Raw genomic sequence first — 18,413 nt, forward strand, 5'->3', positions numbered from 1 at the left:
AACATTCTTCTTAGTCTGATATTATGAAACTCTAACTCTGAGGATGTTTCCCCTTCCATTGGTTTGATTTTGGTGATTCCCTCCACTTTGTCCTTCTTATTCTGAATTTTTTACCCTCAAAAATCAAAAGAGAGGGCAGAAAAAAAAAACCTGTATATGGGAACAAGGTGAAAAAAAGTAAAGGAAAAATGTTGAAATTTATCTCTCAAGTACTAGATTTTTTTTTTCGCTTCTGAATTTTCTTTCTCTTATAGCAGCTACTCCCTAATGACTCTAGGAAGGGAGAAAACCACTTTCCCCAGTGCTCAAAGCACGTACTTTGCTTTTATGTGATGCGGTTTGTCAGGGCTCCCTCTGTTAGGAGGATCAGGGAAACTGACCTCAGTATTATTTGCAAATAATCTTTCTAATGTCCACCTAAGTAAACAGCAATTGATGTTTTAAGTACATAAAAGAAATTGTGGGTGATGACAATCCATAGAGATGAAAGAAAAGCACATGCTGAAATGTTTTAGCTATGTGACTTTGGGAAAAACTTACTTCTCTGGACCTCATTTTTCTCATCTATAAAAAAGAAGGTAGTCTCCAAGATGTTTCCAGCGACTCTTGCCTCCTGATATTCGTGCACTTGTGTAGTCCCCTTCAACGCTAAATATGACTGTATAATACGTAAATATGACTTGTATAACAAATAGTGCGTCACAAAACGAGTGTGACTTCCAAGACCAGATTATAAAAGACTGCTTATTTCCATTGTTTTCTTTTGGGTCACTCACTCTGGGGGACGCCAACTGCTATACTGTGAAAGCACTCAAGTAGTACAATGGAAAAGTCCCCATGGGAAGGCACTGAAGGCTCCCAATAACAACTATCACCAGCTAGCCAGCAATGTGAGTGAGCCTTCCTGGAAGTGGACCACATGGGCTTAGTCAAAGTTTTAGATGACTGCAATACCAGCTGATACCTTGACTGCAATTTCATGGGGATCCTAGAATAAAACCACCCAGCTGAGCAAGTTCTGAATTCCTGACCCAGAGGAACTATGAGATAATATTTGTTGTTCTTTTAGGTTGCTGTGTTTTGAGTAGTTTGTTGCACAGCAATAGATAACTAACACAGATGACTTAGGCTAAGTCCATTTCTTACATTTGATGTCAGTGAGTTGGTGTAATTGATAGGAATCATGAAAAGCAGGAATTTCTTTTGACAGTTCAAAAACTGAATCCGAGCTGAGTAGGACCATATTTGAATAGGGCAGTTCTGAAAGTGGCAGAAAAAATGAGTTGTTGGACTCTAGGGAGCTGTCATCCTGAGAAACTGAAGGGTTTAGCTTCCTGGGAGCAAGCCAACATGGCTGGCTGACCTTGAACCAAAGTTTACAGCCCAACAGCTCAGCACCCAGCAATTAGTTCTTAGCACCTCATTCTGAAAACACAACCCACTTGTGTTTGCACATCCAGAGCCTGAACTTATTAAAAGAAATCCCAATGAAATAGGGACTTACTTTGGATTTTCCCTTTAATGAGTCACTCACTCAAAATGGTGTGACTGGGGTTATTTTGTGAATAGCAGCGCTGGCAGTTTTTAGAAGAGAATGAATTAGGATAGGACTTAAAATTGCTGAGCTCATAGTTAAACCCAAGTGATTCTCCTGGGCAAGAGACATAATCTGGCAAGCAGTGGAACACAGAGAGGACCTTTGCATTGAGCTGGGTCCTAGTTGGACTAATTGGCATGGAGGTACCCTGGCCAATGAGAATGTGACTACATATACTGTTGGATAGACGTGCATCACAACACTGATGAAGCACTGCACAGTCATAGGTCCTGCAGTGTCTTCTCGCCTCTTTTAAGCCCAACAGGCTACTATTTGGACTCATATGACAGTCTGGATATTTTGGTATCTCTTTCCCATGTTTTATCCTAGCAGAGGTTGTGACTCACCAATGAGTCACCCTATACACAAGTGTTCATCTATGCTGCACGGATTTCCAAGAATGCTTAGCTGTTTTCCACATTAGGACACTTTCTTTCCAACAAAACTTTGACATTCAACCAAACACTTTCTCAAGCAAGAAAGATTTCATTCTGGTTTGTCAAGGAAAAATGTGAGAAACACCCTCTAATTCAGCCCTTCTCAGCCTAACTGCACATCAGAATCACCCAGTGATCTTGTGAAACATTCTCATCCCTAGGTTTATCCCTCCTGTAAAAATCTGAGGTTGAACCTCTGGCCAGAGTTAGCACATAGGCAAGTCCAAGTGACTCTAATGTACAGTCAATGCTGAGAACAATGGATCTAATTATAGCTAACATTTTGTTGCTGCTTATCCTCAGGATTGAGATAATTAGAATATAAATAAATGATTCTCACCAGAGCCCCAATCTGGACAACTCAATTGTTTAGAAACAGATATCTGTTCTTTTGTCATAATATTTGAGGTAAGCTATAACACTGCCTATCAATAAGCCCAGTAATTGAGATCTTTTGGTCTTATCTGCTCTTGGACTTGAGAAGTGTTGAAATTTAGAACCTCTTTTGTGTTTTACATCTACTAAACGGGCATCCATAATGGTATGTTTGAATGAAGAATATGAAACCCAGCTTTTTGTTTTAACATATATTTAAAACTTGGCATAAAGCTTTCTTAGAAATATTTCCATAGAGATTAGAAAAATGATTTATCTTTTTCTTCCCGATCATTACATCCAGAGACTCTCTATATTATTTCTTACTAATGTATATGAATCTAAAATAATCTTAAAATAAAAAGAAAATTTGGGGGTAGGCTGGATTTGACTTGTAGGCCCTGGTTTACCAACCCTTAATCTGTAACATTACAGGCACTGAATAAACGACTACAGAAATTAATATATAGGTGAGGTTCAGTGAATGGTTGATAAGGTAATGCCAGACAGATTTTTCATCCTTTATGTAAAGACTGTCCCTTGTCAATTGCACAGCATATTTCAGCCACATCGGTGCTATCCTATGTGCTACTTGGGGAAGTCTTCTTGGGGTAATGATTAAAAGATAACCTGGATTTGACTTCTAGATACCCCACTGTCTGGTGCTGCAACCTTGGAGGAAGCCATCTAGCTACTCTGCTCAGTTTTCTCACCTGTAAAATGGAGCTTTATATATGTAACAATTCATTTAAGTCTTACAAAGTAAGGTGATTAGTGGTAAGTGCGTGCCCCAACTGCTTCATTCCTGATTAGTACTGTACATTTGAATTTTAGCAAAGACAGCTAATGACAGTTTTTGCTATACATTTGAATGCTAGCTATTGAACACTGGACCAGGTGATGGGATTTTTGAATGTTCAAACCTAAACAATCTAAGTTGATGGCTGGTTCTAGGTCAGTGGTTCCCCAAACCAGCAGTGACAACAGTGGCCCTGGAAACTTGCCAAAATGCAAATTCTGGGGACCCATCCAAGACCTGAATCAGAAGTCCTATGGGTTTAGCCTAGCAATCTAGGCTTCAGCAATGCCTCCATATAATTCTAATGCACGTGAAAGTCTGAGACTCACTGCTCTAGACCTATCTGAAAACAATTTCTTTCACAGCCGCCCACAGATGCTGTCCTTGGTGCTGCTCGGCCCCCACACTCTTCAATGTCTCAGTTAAAGACGTGAAATCCTTGCCTCTCAAATTGGCAGATCATCCACACAAAGCTAGCCTGGAGGAGAATTATATTGTTGGATGCTAGACTGTAAACCTGCAATGATCTCTGTAGGGTGGAAGTACTTGCCAAAATTCACAGAGTTGTTTTGATTTTTAATAGTGATAGCTTCATTTTTCACCTAACTCAAGTTTTCTGGCATTTTAAGTCCTCACATGTTCAATGAGGTTGTCAGTGGTGAGGCAGTTTTCCAAGTACTATGGCTTTAGTTCACACCATGGTAAAGGCTGAAGAATTGTGGTGGTAATGGGAGATTGGCCCCAACTACAGGAGCAAAGCCCTGCCTACCACCTTTAGTATTTTAGAATGTGGTCACCTAGAGAGATAGAGTGCCACCCAGAAGAAAAACTGAGGCTGGACTCAGCTGTAGAGGGATGGCAATAAGGAGGGTCCAGAATAATTCTGATGCACTTTCATTTGCCATCTGTGCTGGTCCAGAGCATTTTTAGCTGTTTTGTCTTTTCTGGGCCATGAGGTTGTCTTCCTATGTACTGGGAGCCCCTGCCATCCAAGGACTCTGAGACCAGCTGGGTTGGTTGGGTGGACTTTCCTGGCAATGGAAATAGGTCTGCAATTGCCCCATAATTGGATTGGACTTGGCCTAGACACTCTGTCACCTGACAGATAACAAGCAGTAAACTTTGTGTATGACTCTACATGAAGCCCAGGGTACCATTTCTTGGCAGTTGGTAATGATGAAGAGCTTTCCAGAAAAGTTTGCTTTTAGGATGATGATTTGGCAGCATGACAAAATGAAGTTTTCCACAGATCTGTATGCCACCTGGCCTTTCTGAAATGAACACATTTCAGCCTAATTTCCAAATCCTGAAGTAAATATGTCTTGTGTTGTGTTGTGGTGCATGTGTGATATTTTTATATGTATGAAGATTACATTTAAGTATGATTGTTTTTTAATTGGGCCGTGAGGGTTGGGGTATAGCTCAGTGGTAGAGCATGTGCAGGGCCCCGGGGTCAATCTTTAGTACTACAAACAACTGAAGCAAAGTAAAATAGGGCAATAAGAAAGCAGTAAATAGAAGTAAAAACTGAGATGATATATTTGATTTGAAATATATCTAAACATACAGGAGGGTAGATTAATCCTGGATATCCTTCTTTGCTGGTGAAGAAAAGCCCTCTTGGATGTAAGCAAACCTGTAATTGTTCCCCATGGAAGAGGTTATAGCCAATCCCCCTGCCTGGCACCTGTTGCAGATTGTGCAGTGGTCCTCTTTTATTGGTTAAAAGGTATAGCACCCATTTTCTACAGATGGACTTAATTAGGCTGACTCAGTAAGAGTCTTAAAATTCACTTCCTCTGCAGGGAGATGACAATGTGCATCACAATCTTCCAACCCTATATGAAGTTGGAAGTCACATGAGAACGAACTGCAAAATTCAGGCTCTACCCTGCTGATTTCACAGAACTGTTGGAAGGCTTGAAAGAGAGAATGAACATGGAAGTAATTTAAGAACTCATAAAATCAGGCTGGGGATTTAGCTCAGTGGTGCCACCGCCCACCTCGTAAGCTCAAGGACCGGAGTTCATTCCCAGGTACCCCCCAAAAAAAAATAATTCTTAAAATCAAGCGCAAAGACTTGGCTGTATTACTACGAGTATTACTCTTGTTGAAAGCTGAAATTGGGGGGAGTCTCCTACAAAACTCCGAATCAATCTCTGTTTCCTCATTCTTGGCTTGCAATGCTCCTTTAGGTAGCCATTTCACAAAGTCTCTGGGCTGCCATATTATCTGTCATTCATATTAATAATTGCCTGCCTGTTTCACTCTCATTGCAAAGTAGACATCACTTAATTATCAAATTAAGTAACATCAGAAAGGAGAAAACACTTCTGCAGTGTAACAATAGTTAGAAATCCGATGTGAGTGTGGCAGAAGGCAGGACAGGATGTCATAGAGAAGACACACAGGGCACTTTCGCATGTTTAGAAGGATTTGGCTCTATTTTGTTTCCTGGACCAGAATCCAATAGTAAACAGTCTATGTACAAAATATTACTGGAAAGATGAGACACCTCTTTCTGGCCATCAAGCCCATCTGAAATGCCGAGGAAAATGGTATATAAAATCCATTGTTTGACTTTTCCTAGAGAAGAGAGACCAGGCACTTGATTTTGCAACTATTTCTTCAGAGAAAAATCAGAAACGACAAACCAGATGAATTTGCTACTTAAAAATTGAAGGTAAAGGAGCAAAATCCCTTAAAGTGCTCAAGTGACACAAACTGAAACAAAATGAAAGTGCTCAAACGAAATGCTTGTAATTCTGTGGTCTTAAGACAAGGGCTTCTAAAACCAGGCTTCTACAGTTTGAAAACTGGAACTGCACTGCCTCCTCCAGGAGAAAGGGGACAACTACAGGCTAGAAATCATCTAACTGGCGCAAGCTGGAGGGATTCAGTGTAGGTGGTGACTGAGAAACAGCTTCTCCAAATGCTTGCAAAGTTCTTCACTCAGCTCATAATAGTCACAGATAATTAATGGATTTTAATTTTCAGTGTGCTTTCTTCTCATTCCCTAGAGAAATGCAGAGCTATGCTTTTAGAGAGTAGTTCACTGAAAAATCAACCAATTCCTGGCCTTGGCCAGCAAGGGGCAGAGAGCAGAGGACAGAAGACATGGGCAGATGTAGAACAGCAGAGAGAATGAACACTTTCTGGATGCCAGGTAATCCTGGGTTCCCCATCTGAGTCTCCTCACTCTTTATGGTCTCAAGACTGCCATCATTTATATGTATAGGTTTGGTTCAGAGTAGTCAGGAAGGAGCCTGGGGCCACAGAAGTACCACCTGACATAGTTGGAAGAAGAATGAAGTTATGTCCCTCTCTTTCTGTAATTCCAGTGTCCAGTGCCTCCCATCAGTTGGACAAACTTGTAGCAGGAAGCCTGACCTCACCACCTCACTCTGCTTCACTCTCTCCTGCAGAACTCAGGCTGCAAACCTTTCTCAACGGTCAGTGCCAACAAATCCATCTTGAGACAATACCCAAGATGAAAGCTATTTGCCTGCTCTCAGAAATAGGAGCACAAAACAGAAACAGGAGACTTGGATTTGAGATTGGCACTGACCTTGATTCAGGTGCTCCTGAGACTCGGTTTCTATTACTATCAACTGAGATACTTTAAGTTCTTTTTGATAATAGCATTCAGTAGTTAATAATAGTAATAACCACCACTATGCTGTGAACTTTCTAATTCAGTGTTTCTCAACCTTAGCACTGTTGACAATTGTTGTGGCACTTGTCTTGAGCTTTGTAGGATTCTAGCACCATCCTTGGCTTCTACCCCAGAAATACCAATGCTATCTATCTCAAGTGTGACAACCACAAATGTCTTAAACATTGCTGAATGTCCTTTACATTGGGGAGCAGAATCTTCCTCCCCTTTGAAGTAGGTATTTTTCTTATTTTTCAGATGAAGAAACCAAGGCAGAATGATAACACAAAACTCACAGACTAAGGGAATAGGAAAGTCGGGGCGTGAAGCTATGCCTGAGTAACATCTCTTCAGCACTTTCCACCATCCTGTCTAAAATCTTACTTCATCCTCTTCATTAAAAACCATGATTTGTCCTTTCTTCTTCATTTCTGCTGAAATCATCATGTGCTAATATCCCTCTTACATCCTTACTCAGCTAGTCTGTGAATTCCATTAGGAAAATTGGCCTGAATCATCTGCTTCTAACATACTCATGCCTGGCACAGTGTATGCACATGTGTTCACGCAATAAACAAGTGGACTTAACCCATTAATTTAATCTTTCCCATTCAAATCCAGTTCATACTGATAATGCTCATTGTAAAGAAAAGGGTTAATTCATCCAGAATACATAAATCCCAACTAGACTACATAAAGAATGATTAAGAAATGAAAAGTGAGTCTGAATAAATGAATTTTTGAGCACTCAGGATGTAATAAACTTGTTTGATAAGTTTTTAGAAACTAATTGTTGTCTCTTGAACTAAATGCCGGCCATGATTCCTATCACTTGTATCCAAAATTAGGTGTCGGGCAAGAGCTGGGCAAGTAAGTGTATTATTAGTTAAGGATTCAGTTGTGGATGGTTGGTGTCAGGGCAGTTCTTCTGAGTAGAAGGAAGTGCTACCATCTTTCCTCCAAAAGGCATTCAGTGCCTTTCTAGCAACAGGGCACACTTGCTTTCTGCTGTTTTTCCAGCAGTCAAGATGAATTGTTCTAAGCAGCTTTTATGCCACCTGCCTGGATGAAAGAGACTTCAATCTGTTGACTGCTTTGTACAAATTTCCCTCAGTGAGAAGCCAGTTGACCAGCCCTTCCTGGGATTAAAACAGGCACCACCTCACCATCTGCATAAAGCCCTAAACCAGAGGGTGTGGATGATGAGTTCATGGGCAGGGAGTGGTGGCAAGGGAGTACAAGTTAAATTTGCAAGTCTTGATTTGCTCCTCGTGATTCCTTCTTCTCAAATGCCACAGCATGTGCAGGGAGTTAAAACGAGCAGCATTGTCACGATGCAGCCAAGCCTGATTAGACAGCTTGGAATTCACTTTCCCAGTTTTCTGCGTGGGTTGCACACAGCATGAGAGGGAATGAGAGAAAAGGCTTCATGGCTCAGAGACGGCTGCACCATAAACGATACAGACACGCCTGACAAGTCCTCCCTCATCCTGGGGCACAGGTAGCTCTGCAGAGGCCTGGAACCCTCTGCTGCAGTTGTGTCATGCTGGGCACAGCCCACGCCATTTTCAGCATGGCTAGAGCAGGTGCTGTTCTGGTCCGCTCCTCTTTGTCCCCCTCCTCTCTTCTTCTTCTCTTCCTTTGCCTTTCTCTCAGTCTCTCTTTCTTGTTTTCTCCATATTTATGGGCATTTATTCTTCTTTCTTTCAAGGCCTTTAAAAAGAGCGAATTCTTTGCACTTCCACACAATATTTTGCCAATTCAACTGTAAACCAGTATAGATTCTCTGTCTGATTCCAGTTAGACTCCCCAATGCCTAATATACTCAACTCCTGGTAGATCCTTTATGCTTAATAAGCACTGAATGAATGCATGAATGAACAAATGGATAATCACGCAAAGAAACAAACAAGCCAGCATGTGAGAGCTGTACAAATGACAGTTTCTGCAGTCATTTTAACCTTTCCTGGCTTTACTCTGATCCAACACAATGAACTATCTCCAAAGACTATATATTAAAAGAAGGATATTTTAAATGAATGAAATAGGTAATAGTTATTAAAAGGACTGGCTGTACAGTATGACAGATGCAGCTCTGGGATGTACAAGTTGGGTGACCTGGAATAAGTTACATAAACTCTCTCTGCCTTCATTTCCGAATAAATAAACTGGCCTTCATAGTATATATTTCCCTGCAGAGAACCCAAGGAGTAAGTAAAATAATGTGTGTGAAGCACAGTCTGCAGTACAAAGCATATCCCGAGAATGTAACAAATGGTAATGGTCATATGACAATAAAAGTAATGGTGCTGATAATGGTGCTGATGATTAGTAATGCTCAACATTAATATTTTTAAAGATCTGGCAAGCTTCTGGGATAAACTACTGCTTTCTGACACATTTGAGTTGAAATTATATCATACAAAAAGTACTTGGGCTTGAGGCCTAATACCATAACTCAGAAATACTCTATATATACTATATATAATAAATGTGTTTAATGTGCCAACTGAGAAAATAATTTCATTTAAGGGCACCTTATTTCTAGCCAATATCATGGTGCATGACAGTAATCCCAGGTATTTGGGAGACTGAGACAGGAGGACAGCCAGTTCAAAGCCATCCTGAGCAATTTAGTGAGACCCTATCTCAAAAATGGAGGGCTAGGACGTAATTCAGTGGTGGAGCATCTGCCTAGCATGCATGAGGTTAAGAGAATATAAATATTGGGTAACCAATTACTATATTCTTTTTATTAACATCTTCATTTCTGTAAAATGCACAGCATTGATTATTTGAAAAGGAAAGTTAGTAAGAAGTCAGACCTGACATTGGCCTTTCAAGCAGAAAAATCAAAGTAACTCATTCCCAGAACTATAAACAGTAGGGACAAGATTATTCTTTGTTGTAGGGGGCTGTCCTGGGCCTTGTGGGGTGTTTAATAGTATCAGTGGCCTCTCCCTAACTAGATAACAGTAACAATCCACGCCTCATCCAAGCTGTGAAAACCTAAACTATGTCTAGGCTTTACCAAATGGCCCTTGAGGGGCAAAATCTGTTCCTATAGCCTGGGTTGAGAACCACTGACTAGATTTAAATTACCACCCACTCTCCTATTACATTGAGATAGAGCACATACCAGTCTTATTCTTTGGCCAAAGGAAATTAACAAGCCATTGTATAAAGAGCTGCAGAATTCCGTCCTGAGTCATCTCTGCCTTCCACCAAACTCGCTTGAACAGATGGGCTTCTCTAACCTCAAGTCTATTCCCTAAAAGCTTTTGTCAATCCCAACACCCTCCTTAGAATTCATACTCACACTCTCCAGGGCTCTGTGTGTCAAAAACAGTCATCCAGGTAGCTTCTGTGTGTTTGCTGTGGAGAGAAGTTTAAAGCAATGGCCCCAAATCAACCCAAAGGTTCCTTGCAATCAACCTCAAGAGTCCTTTACACACACACAGGCTGTAATCAGGGCTTTGAACAATAGCTTTGCCAGCGAAGAAAACAAATGAACAAAACCTTGGTTCAGTTCAGAGGCACTGCAGAACTCGTCTTTCTCCTAACAAAGTGAGGAGCAGGAAAAAAGAAAAAGCATCACGAGTCAAAAGAAATGTTACTTCACTAGAGTGTGGAAAAATCTTAGCTGGAAACCACGTCCTTCAGAGAAAGTACATAGAGTTTGCGTAACTGGGTCAAAACAGGGAACATGTTAAAATTGAGGACAAAAAAAAAAAAATCCCAGCAAACCACAGAGAAGACATTTGGAGAAGATTTATTTTTGTTTTTAAATTTAGTTCTATGCAAATCAATAAATCAGTCCTGTCTTCTGGCAGAAGGAAAGGTTATGAAATCATGGTAAGTCAAAGACTATGAGAAATAAATCATCTCAAGTCTGAAGGCTGCAAAGCCACATGAAAAATATTCCTCTGATAAAGTGTATAGTGGGACAATCAAGATAAAAAATGAACATGTGGTATGAAGGAGGCCAGGTCAGAAAAAGATTATACGGAGGACCAGTTCCCATTCGCTGAGTTATAGTCTATCCCGAGTGATGTACAGAGATGTACTTTGTGGAAGCATCTCCAGCATCCTTCACAACTACCCAATGAGGAACATGCCATTTTCTGCTTTCTATAAAAGAGAAAATAAACACAGAGCTCAAAGTTGCAAAGGGAGAAGAAAATGAGACCAATTACAGTTTATGTATGACCTCACATCATCATATTGTTAGCAACTCTGTAAATGCAAAGGAAAAGACTAAAGGGAAGTGATATTGGTATTATGCTAAAATGGTGATATTCTAAGAAAATATTTTTATTTTTTCAAAATTTTTGTTACATTGTTAATGATGCTTATACAAATATAACTTCTCAAGCCTTATCATTTTAAAGGGATGCTATATCCATTCACAAATAAATTTAATTGTAAATTTACTGTAAGGTAATAAAATTCATATTTCACAAATATAAAGTTGCTAATATTGATTTGGTTGGTTATTGATTAGAGATCTTTCTTCTTTTTTAATATAAGCACATATGACTAAGCACTCTAAGCACTACTTTCATTGCATTCCATAAATTTTGGCATGTGGTATTCTTTTTATTAGCCTCAAATTATTTTCTAATTTCTCTTGTGATATTTTCCATTGACTCATTACTTATTTAGGATTATGTTAAGTTCCATAAGTTGTGAATTTCCAAAACCTCCTTCTGTTATTGATTTCTGACTTCATTCCATTGTGATCAGAGAACAGACTGCATGATTCAATTCCTTGTAAATTTATTGAGTGTTGTTTAATGGCCCGACATATGGTCTGTCCTGGACAATGTTCCCTGTGTACTTGAGAAGGACATGTACTCTGTTCTTGGGCAGAGTGTGCCATATGTGTCTACTAGGTCTTTGGGGTAGAGTATTCTTTGGTTTACAGTGTTCAAATCTTCTATTTCCTTGTTGATTGTCTGTCTAGTTGTTCTCACCACTAGTGATGAGATATTAAAACCCTCAATTATAAAAGTTAGGTTGTCTATTTCTCCCTTCAGTTCTGTCAGTTTTTTGCTTTATGTACTTTGGGGGTCTTTTGTTCAGTGCTAAATGCACTTCTGCATAAGTATCTGGGCATATGAATTTACTCTCCTGCCAACACTCTCAAAATTAGCCCTTGAATCAGAAATAATGACAGTGATGCATAATATTTAACATTTAAGAGTAATGAGTACCTTCTGTTCTCCTCTATCAGAGATGACATCTCTCTGAATGATTGGTTGGAAAATAAGTCTTATCTGGACATAAATGTAATTTGAAAAACAAAGTCATGGAATTTTAGAAAATTAAATTTTCTTCTGGTGTTGCACGTGTTTCTTCGCTCTTGGGAATATGAACCAAACTTGATATTTTTCCTAAGTTTTCAGTTTAACAGGGAAATATAAAAATTATAATCAATACATCAAAGTCAAATGTCTAAGCCTTACTGGTTATGGTAAAAATGTTATCTGCAACTCTTTCAATAGAAGATAGCCTTGCTTCTAAGTAGTATCTTACCTAAGAATACAAGGACTTGGAATATAGATACTTCTAAGATACACCAAAATGCTATGGTCAAGGTGCCAGTAACATCTTATAGATATACCTTGTGTGCTTAATACATACCAGGGGCATTGTAGTCTTTAAAATGCCATGACATCAAGGACATACAAGCAAGAAATGTGTTCAAATACGGTAAGTATTGTGACAGCATAAAGAGAAGATGCTAGAAGGGTAGGGCCGAGTGTTGGAAGAAGAGATCTGATATAGACTGACAGAATGTCTATGCTACCCCATATGTTGTAGCCTTAACTCCTAATGTCATGTTATTAAGAGATGGAGCCTTTGGCAAGTAATAAGTCTTTGATAAAGTCATGAAGGCAGGGCTCCCATGGAGGAAAAAGGAGGAGGAAGAGGTATCAGATCATCCTACTTCTGCCATGTGAGAACACAGAGAGAAGACAGCTGTCTGCAAGCCAGGATAAGAGACCTCAATATCACCTGACCATGCTGGCACCTTCATTTTGAACTTTCAGCCTGCAAAACTGTAAGAAACGAAAGTGTGTTGTTTAGCCACCTAATCTACATTGTTTTGTTATAGTAGCCCAAGCAAACTAACACAAAGTCACTCATTCCCCAGCAAGGTAGGCTAATAATTCTCTTCAAATCTACTAAATCCAGAATTGAGGTTGGCTAGCCAGTGTGGAATATAGGATACAGGCTACACTGAGAGTACAGAGCTGTGTGTGGGTACAAGGGAATACCATATCATTTCAATTTACTCTAATTTATTGCCCTACAGTGATGTGACTCAAAGTATGGTCCAAGGCCTACTGGCTGACCTCAAAAGACTTAACGGCAAAAGTGCAAGTTTTTTGCTCAGTTCTTAATTGGAAATGTAGGTTAATCTGGGGGCTATCACTTTTATACATGATCAAAATCTACTAAGTGAGTTATTACGAATGATCAAAATTTTGCTTTCTTAAAATCAACTGAAGTATTTGTTGATGTTTGAATGTAAAGAAAATGTGTCATACATACATATATATATATATATACACACACACACACATACATATATGTATATATACATATATATGAATATTATCCAGCCATAAAGAATGAAATCACATCATTTGGGGCAGTGTGGATGGAGCTGTTAAATGAAATAAACCAGGCACAGAACAGCTAGTATTTCATTACCTTAACTACTATGTGAATGCTAAAAAAAAAAGCTGTTCTCATATAAGTAGAGAATGTAACAGTGATCACCAGAGAATATGAGGGGAAGAGGGAGAGAGGGAGGTTGGACAACAGGTGTCACAGTGTGGTTACATGGGAACACTATGGTATTCTAGAACACAGCACAGTGATTATATATTTATTAGGTATTTTATAAAGAACTATGAATTTAAAGCTTCACAACACAATGAAATGACACAAGCTTAAGGATAAAAATGCTAATGACCCTGATTTGATCATTCCACATTATATGCATGCATCAAATTACCACAGTGTGCCCATAAATGTGTACAGTTATATGTCAAAAAATGACAAATCACAAGCATTTCGCATTTCGCAGAGACTCTAGTTTTCTATGTACATATACCACTATCATATGAGGCCTGCCTTCCACACAATGCATGGTCATCCAACACTGAGGATAAAGTTCATGCAACTTCAGAAGGATCACATCTTTATGGGGCCACATCAGTCCCAGGGCTTTCATTTGCTGCTGCATCAGTGTCCACTGCTGTAATTATACAATCATTCTTAGGCTTTATCTGCTACTTTTTCTTGTAATTGCTGTACTGCTACCCATTTAATATTTATTTTATTTCTTTTCAGATCTTTGTTATCACTGAACTCTTTTACCCCTGGAAAAAGAGAAGAGATAGGTTGCTCCATCCCAAAAGTGTATGAAGTATTGCCCTAGAGGAGTTGTTTGGTTTCTTCAGGCTGCCCTATTAATGATACCTCAAAGGTTTACAAGTCCAGAGGCTAAACTTGGAGTTTTTGTTTAAACTGTTTTCTCTCTACTGCCTTGAAATTGTCCCTGATTCCAAATCATCATGAGTTCCTCCTCTTGTAAGTAATAACACTATCTCTACTGCCTATTTAGTGATCAGAAACAGCATAGGATGTCCTGAAACAAAGGACTGCTATCTATTTCTATATCTATTGCCTTTGAAAATTTTTTTATCTTACCATCAAGATTCAGGTATCCTTAGAGAAGGGACCATGTTTAGCATCTGGATATCTTAGTACAGAAAGAAGAATGTGCGCAAAGTATGAGAATTAGTTACAAGGATTCTTTACTAAGCACAGGTGGTCTGAAGTGAGGGTTGAAGAGGGAAGAAGGGCAAATCTGGATACAGAGTCTGTTTGGACACCAGCCCTGAGCAGTTGTATATGTTCCCCAGACCTGTGTCTATGATGTGGTATCAGCTGCGGCTATAAGCAATCAAGCTGACAGTAGTTTCTGGTGATGGGCCTGTGACAGTCCTAATAATGCCACAAGGAAGCAGGTATGAGGGGTATCAGAGGGTACTTGGTTTTCAGACCTTGCTGATGGTCCTACCTATACATCTGGCTCTTAGATTTTAAGTCACTATCTGGCCACGTTAGATGGTAGGCAGCTCAATCTCAAGACTTGTGTGGCTGAGAACCTTGCCTTTCCCATCCATGCCATTTCTAGCTGGGGTTGGATCCCCATTTAGGAAATTCCCATGTCTCTTGGTTTTGGCATGGAATGTTCTGTGTTTTTGTTGTCTGGTATGATTCCTGATTGGGTCCAGGCCCTACATTCTTTTCTATAAGTCATAATTCCTGATCCCTAATGGGCTAATCATTGTTCTTTCTGGTATTGCGCTGTAATGTTTTTAATCAAACTCCATGTACAATTCCAGCCACAAGACAACTTGTGAAATGTCGCTGAAATCCTATGAAAAAAAAAAAAAAAGGTGTGATCTTGCCGGGAAGGAGATACTGCTGTCTTATACATCTAAAGTACTGTCGTAGATATAATACAGACTTTGAGCCTTGAGTCTCGTGATTTTCAATGTTTTACACTATGGACATAATGTACTTAGGCAATCTTCAAACCAGTGATCTATTTGATCAAATAATTAGACAATATAGGGTGAGGGTCAGTGACAACAAAATGGTGTCCTAAGAAGGAGGAATCAATCCGATTAGTGAATAACCGAGTGATGACTGGTCCAATGTATTTGTTGCTTCTGAGTTCACTAAATCAATCTGCTCCCCTCTGTGACCACAGACCATGACCATGGAAGTCTCAAAATTTGAAATTGCAGGAAAACAGATGTGTCTAAAGCAAACCAGCTTACTACTTCTACAAAAGACAAAGTTCATTCCTTGGCTTAAATCAATGACTGTACTCATTTGGAATTCAGATCAATTACTCTGACAACTTATATTTTCACATTCCTGTAAGAATAAAGACAAATAGGCCTCTATGAGTGGTTTCATGTTAGAATTTGTTCAAAAGAGAAGAATCATTAATACCTTCTCTGAGAAAATGAAGTAACAAAAATGTGTTCTGGACATTCTAGTACTTTTTCAATATTTATATAGTTGGGTTTGTTCCTTGTTCCCTGTAACCCAACATTTGAGGCCACTGAATCAAACCTGCTCCCAGGGAATATTGCAAGAGCCTCTCTGAGCTCATTTTAAAACAGCATTCTTTTGAGTCTTTAAAACCAAATACTTCTGAAATGGGAACTAAGGTTAAATTTAGGTCAACATGGATTTCATCAAAGTAAAATCCTTTGAGGTTTGCATTAAAAATTCACGTATCTAAGGCTTAGGATTTAGCTCAGTGGTGCCACCATCTGCCTTGCAAGTGCAAGGTCTTGAGTTCCACCCCTGGTACAAAAAACAACAAAAAAATTCATGTATTAACTAAATGGCCTTAGTTCAGTGATGATAATAAATATTACAAAAAACTTAATCATTCTTCTCTGGGATTTCTCACAAGGAACTTCTGTAGCTTCATCCCAAATGTATTGGATTATTTTCTTTTGGTTTGAACATCAGTCATTGGTTTGTTCCTTTCTGTCATAAATAATGACAAGCCACATGCTGGGTCACTTAGTCCCTATCCAGGTCCCAGAGATTTGTTCTACGGGCTTGGAATATACTATGTCTTTTTCTTACTCCTTTGTTCTTTTATGGAACTGGGCTAAAAACACCAGCTACTGTTACTTTAACTGAAAATGGCTTCTTTCTCTAGACTATAAAGAAATCTTTTCTGCAGAACTAACTTGCAAATGTCCTAGTGAGTCCACATAGCATGACACAAATAACATGATCATAAAGCATTGCATTGTCACACAGAACATTCTGTTCTCCCTTCTACCTACAGGAGAAGACATAACAGGATCCCACCTGCCTCAGTATTTTCCTTTGTCATCTACACGGTCAGAAGATTTCACTCTGACATGAACAGAGGGTGTCTGATCCATCTGTAAGGTGTGTAGGAGGAAATATAACCAGTAGGCAACAGCACTAACTGAAATCATACCCCTTTTTAGGATGCATGATAGAAAATTTAGTCTCTCAAAAATCATCTCAAGAATGAAGGAAATAGGGAAACGGGGTGTGAAGAGAGGGCAGGGACAAGGGGAAAAAATGAGAACCAAGACTTGTCATGTAAGGGTACAAGATCCCAATGATGAATGTAACCATACTGTATACCTAAAATGTACCGATAAACTCAATGAGAAGAAAAAAAGAATGAAGGAAACATTTGGGTATCCTGAAGATTACAAGAAGCAATTGATAGACTGCTCTTCACATAGTAGCTGGCATATGGTATAAGTGATTGATGTTTCTAGTGATCACTGAATAAATGAGTGAATAGACGAATGAAGGAATGGACAATCAACCTGTTTTGTGTTCCCAGTACAGAGTCCCCCCCTCCAGACGTCTGCTTAGGAAATAATGTTCATGATGGGGTTTCCTAATGTCAGATAAAGGGTAGATTTGTTTCCAAGGTCTCGTAGGAGAAAAAGCCATGATTTGGGTCAATTCCCCACGCACCCTGCTGGCAGAATTTCTATACTGGTTAACAGAAACCCAGTTTGGAGACAGAAGGTGGGCTGAGCCCTCACCAGGAGTCCATAACTGAATAGATGGATTAAAACGACCCTAGGATTACAAACCCTGTGTGGAGCACCTTGTCCGGGCAGCATGCAGCTTTGAACCTACCCTTACCATCCACACCCAGCATTATTAGGAGGTTCTCTCAGCATGCCATACTCATACCTGGGGCACTTTTTCTCAAGGCCTGAATTCCTGGGTCTCTACCCCTTCACACTAAATCTGTTCAGCTCCTTGTTCTTCTGATCCTCCAGCTAAAGAAATCTTGCATTGCTTTTTGTAGTATTTGAGCAGGGAAACCGAAGCATACAATGATCAAAGCCTTTTCCCCAGCATCTTTCCTCTCCCAACCTCATCCTCCCTTAATGAAGAGGGGTGATCACAATGAGAAAGGTAGGAAAACATCCTCAATGGATTTCCAACTAGTTATGGAATAAGCCCCAAAGCTTGGGTTTACCAGAAAACTGTATCAGAAATATTGCTCTAAAGTGGAGGCCCTTCATAGTAAATGTTCCAGGAATTCCAAACTTCGGTGCAAGGCTTCCTCAAACAATTTCTTATGGCCTTTTTGAAATGTAGGAACTAGTTTTTCACTCACCTATTTTTCCAACTACTGTTCAGCTTTGGGGACGTATTTCAGTTCACTTTTAATATTCTGGATCTCTGAAAGGTTAACTGCAGGTCCTGGAAGCTTCTTTGCTCCTGGAATTGGCTTCTTCTCCTCATCTGAAGTAGGAGGAGCTCCCTGAAGAAAAAAGAGAAGAAATTAAACTCACCAAGAAGGACATTTGATCTCTAAACTCATGAATATGAACCAGAAAAAATTAAAATAAGAATAATGCCCCAGTGTGGTTCTAGCAGAGTGATTTTTCTCTTGTGTTACTGAAACAGGCTCAGTCACAATAA

The 18,413-nt window shown here is 39.5% G+C and overlaps 1 protein-coding gene across 3 annotated transcripts in view; it reads right to left on the bottom strand.

The window, feature by feature from the left end:
* Smpx (small muscle protein X-linked) overlaps nt 1-18,413 on the bottom strand; it is a 127,256-nt gene that overhangs the window by 12,047 nt on the left and 96,796 nt on the right. For 2 of the 3 annotated variants that reach the window (XR_004515794.1, XR_004515795.1), the window contains 2 exons: nt 18,106-18,252; nt 10,183-10,238 (listed from right to left, as the gene is read on the bottom strand). Coding sequence is in view for 1 of the 3 variants with exons in the window: in XM_019205001.2 (XP_019060546.1) it covers nt 18,118-18,252 (135 nt within the window). In the remaining 2 variants the exon portion in view is untranslated. Of the gene's footprint in view, nt 1-10,182; nt 10,239-10,829; nt 10,995-18,105; nt 18,253-18,413 lie in introns of those variants that run through there. The other variant, XM_019205001.2, reaches the window with a different exon arrangement.

This window comes from Fukomys damarensis, unplaced genomic scaffold (genome assembly GCF_012274545.1).
Source record: "Fukomys damarensis isolate Sample0158 unplaced genomic scaffold, DMR_v1.0_HiC HiC_scaffold_39, whole genome shotgun sequence".
In the NCBI taxonomy this organism is placed as follows: Eukaryota; Metazoa; Chordata; class Mammalia; order Rodentia; family Bathyergidae; genus Fukomys; species Fukomys damarensis.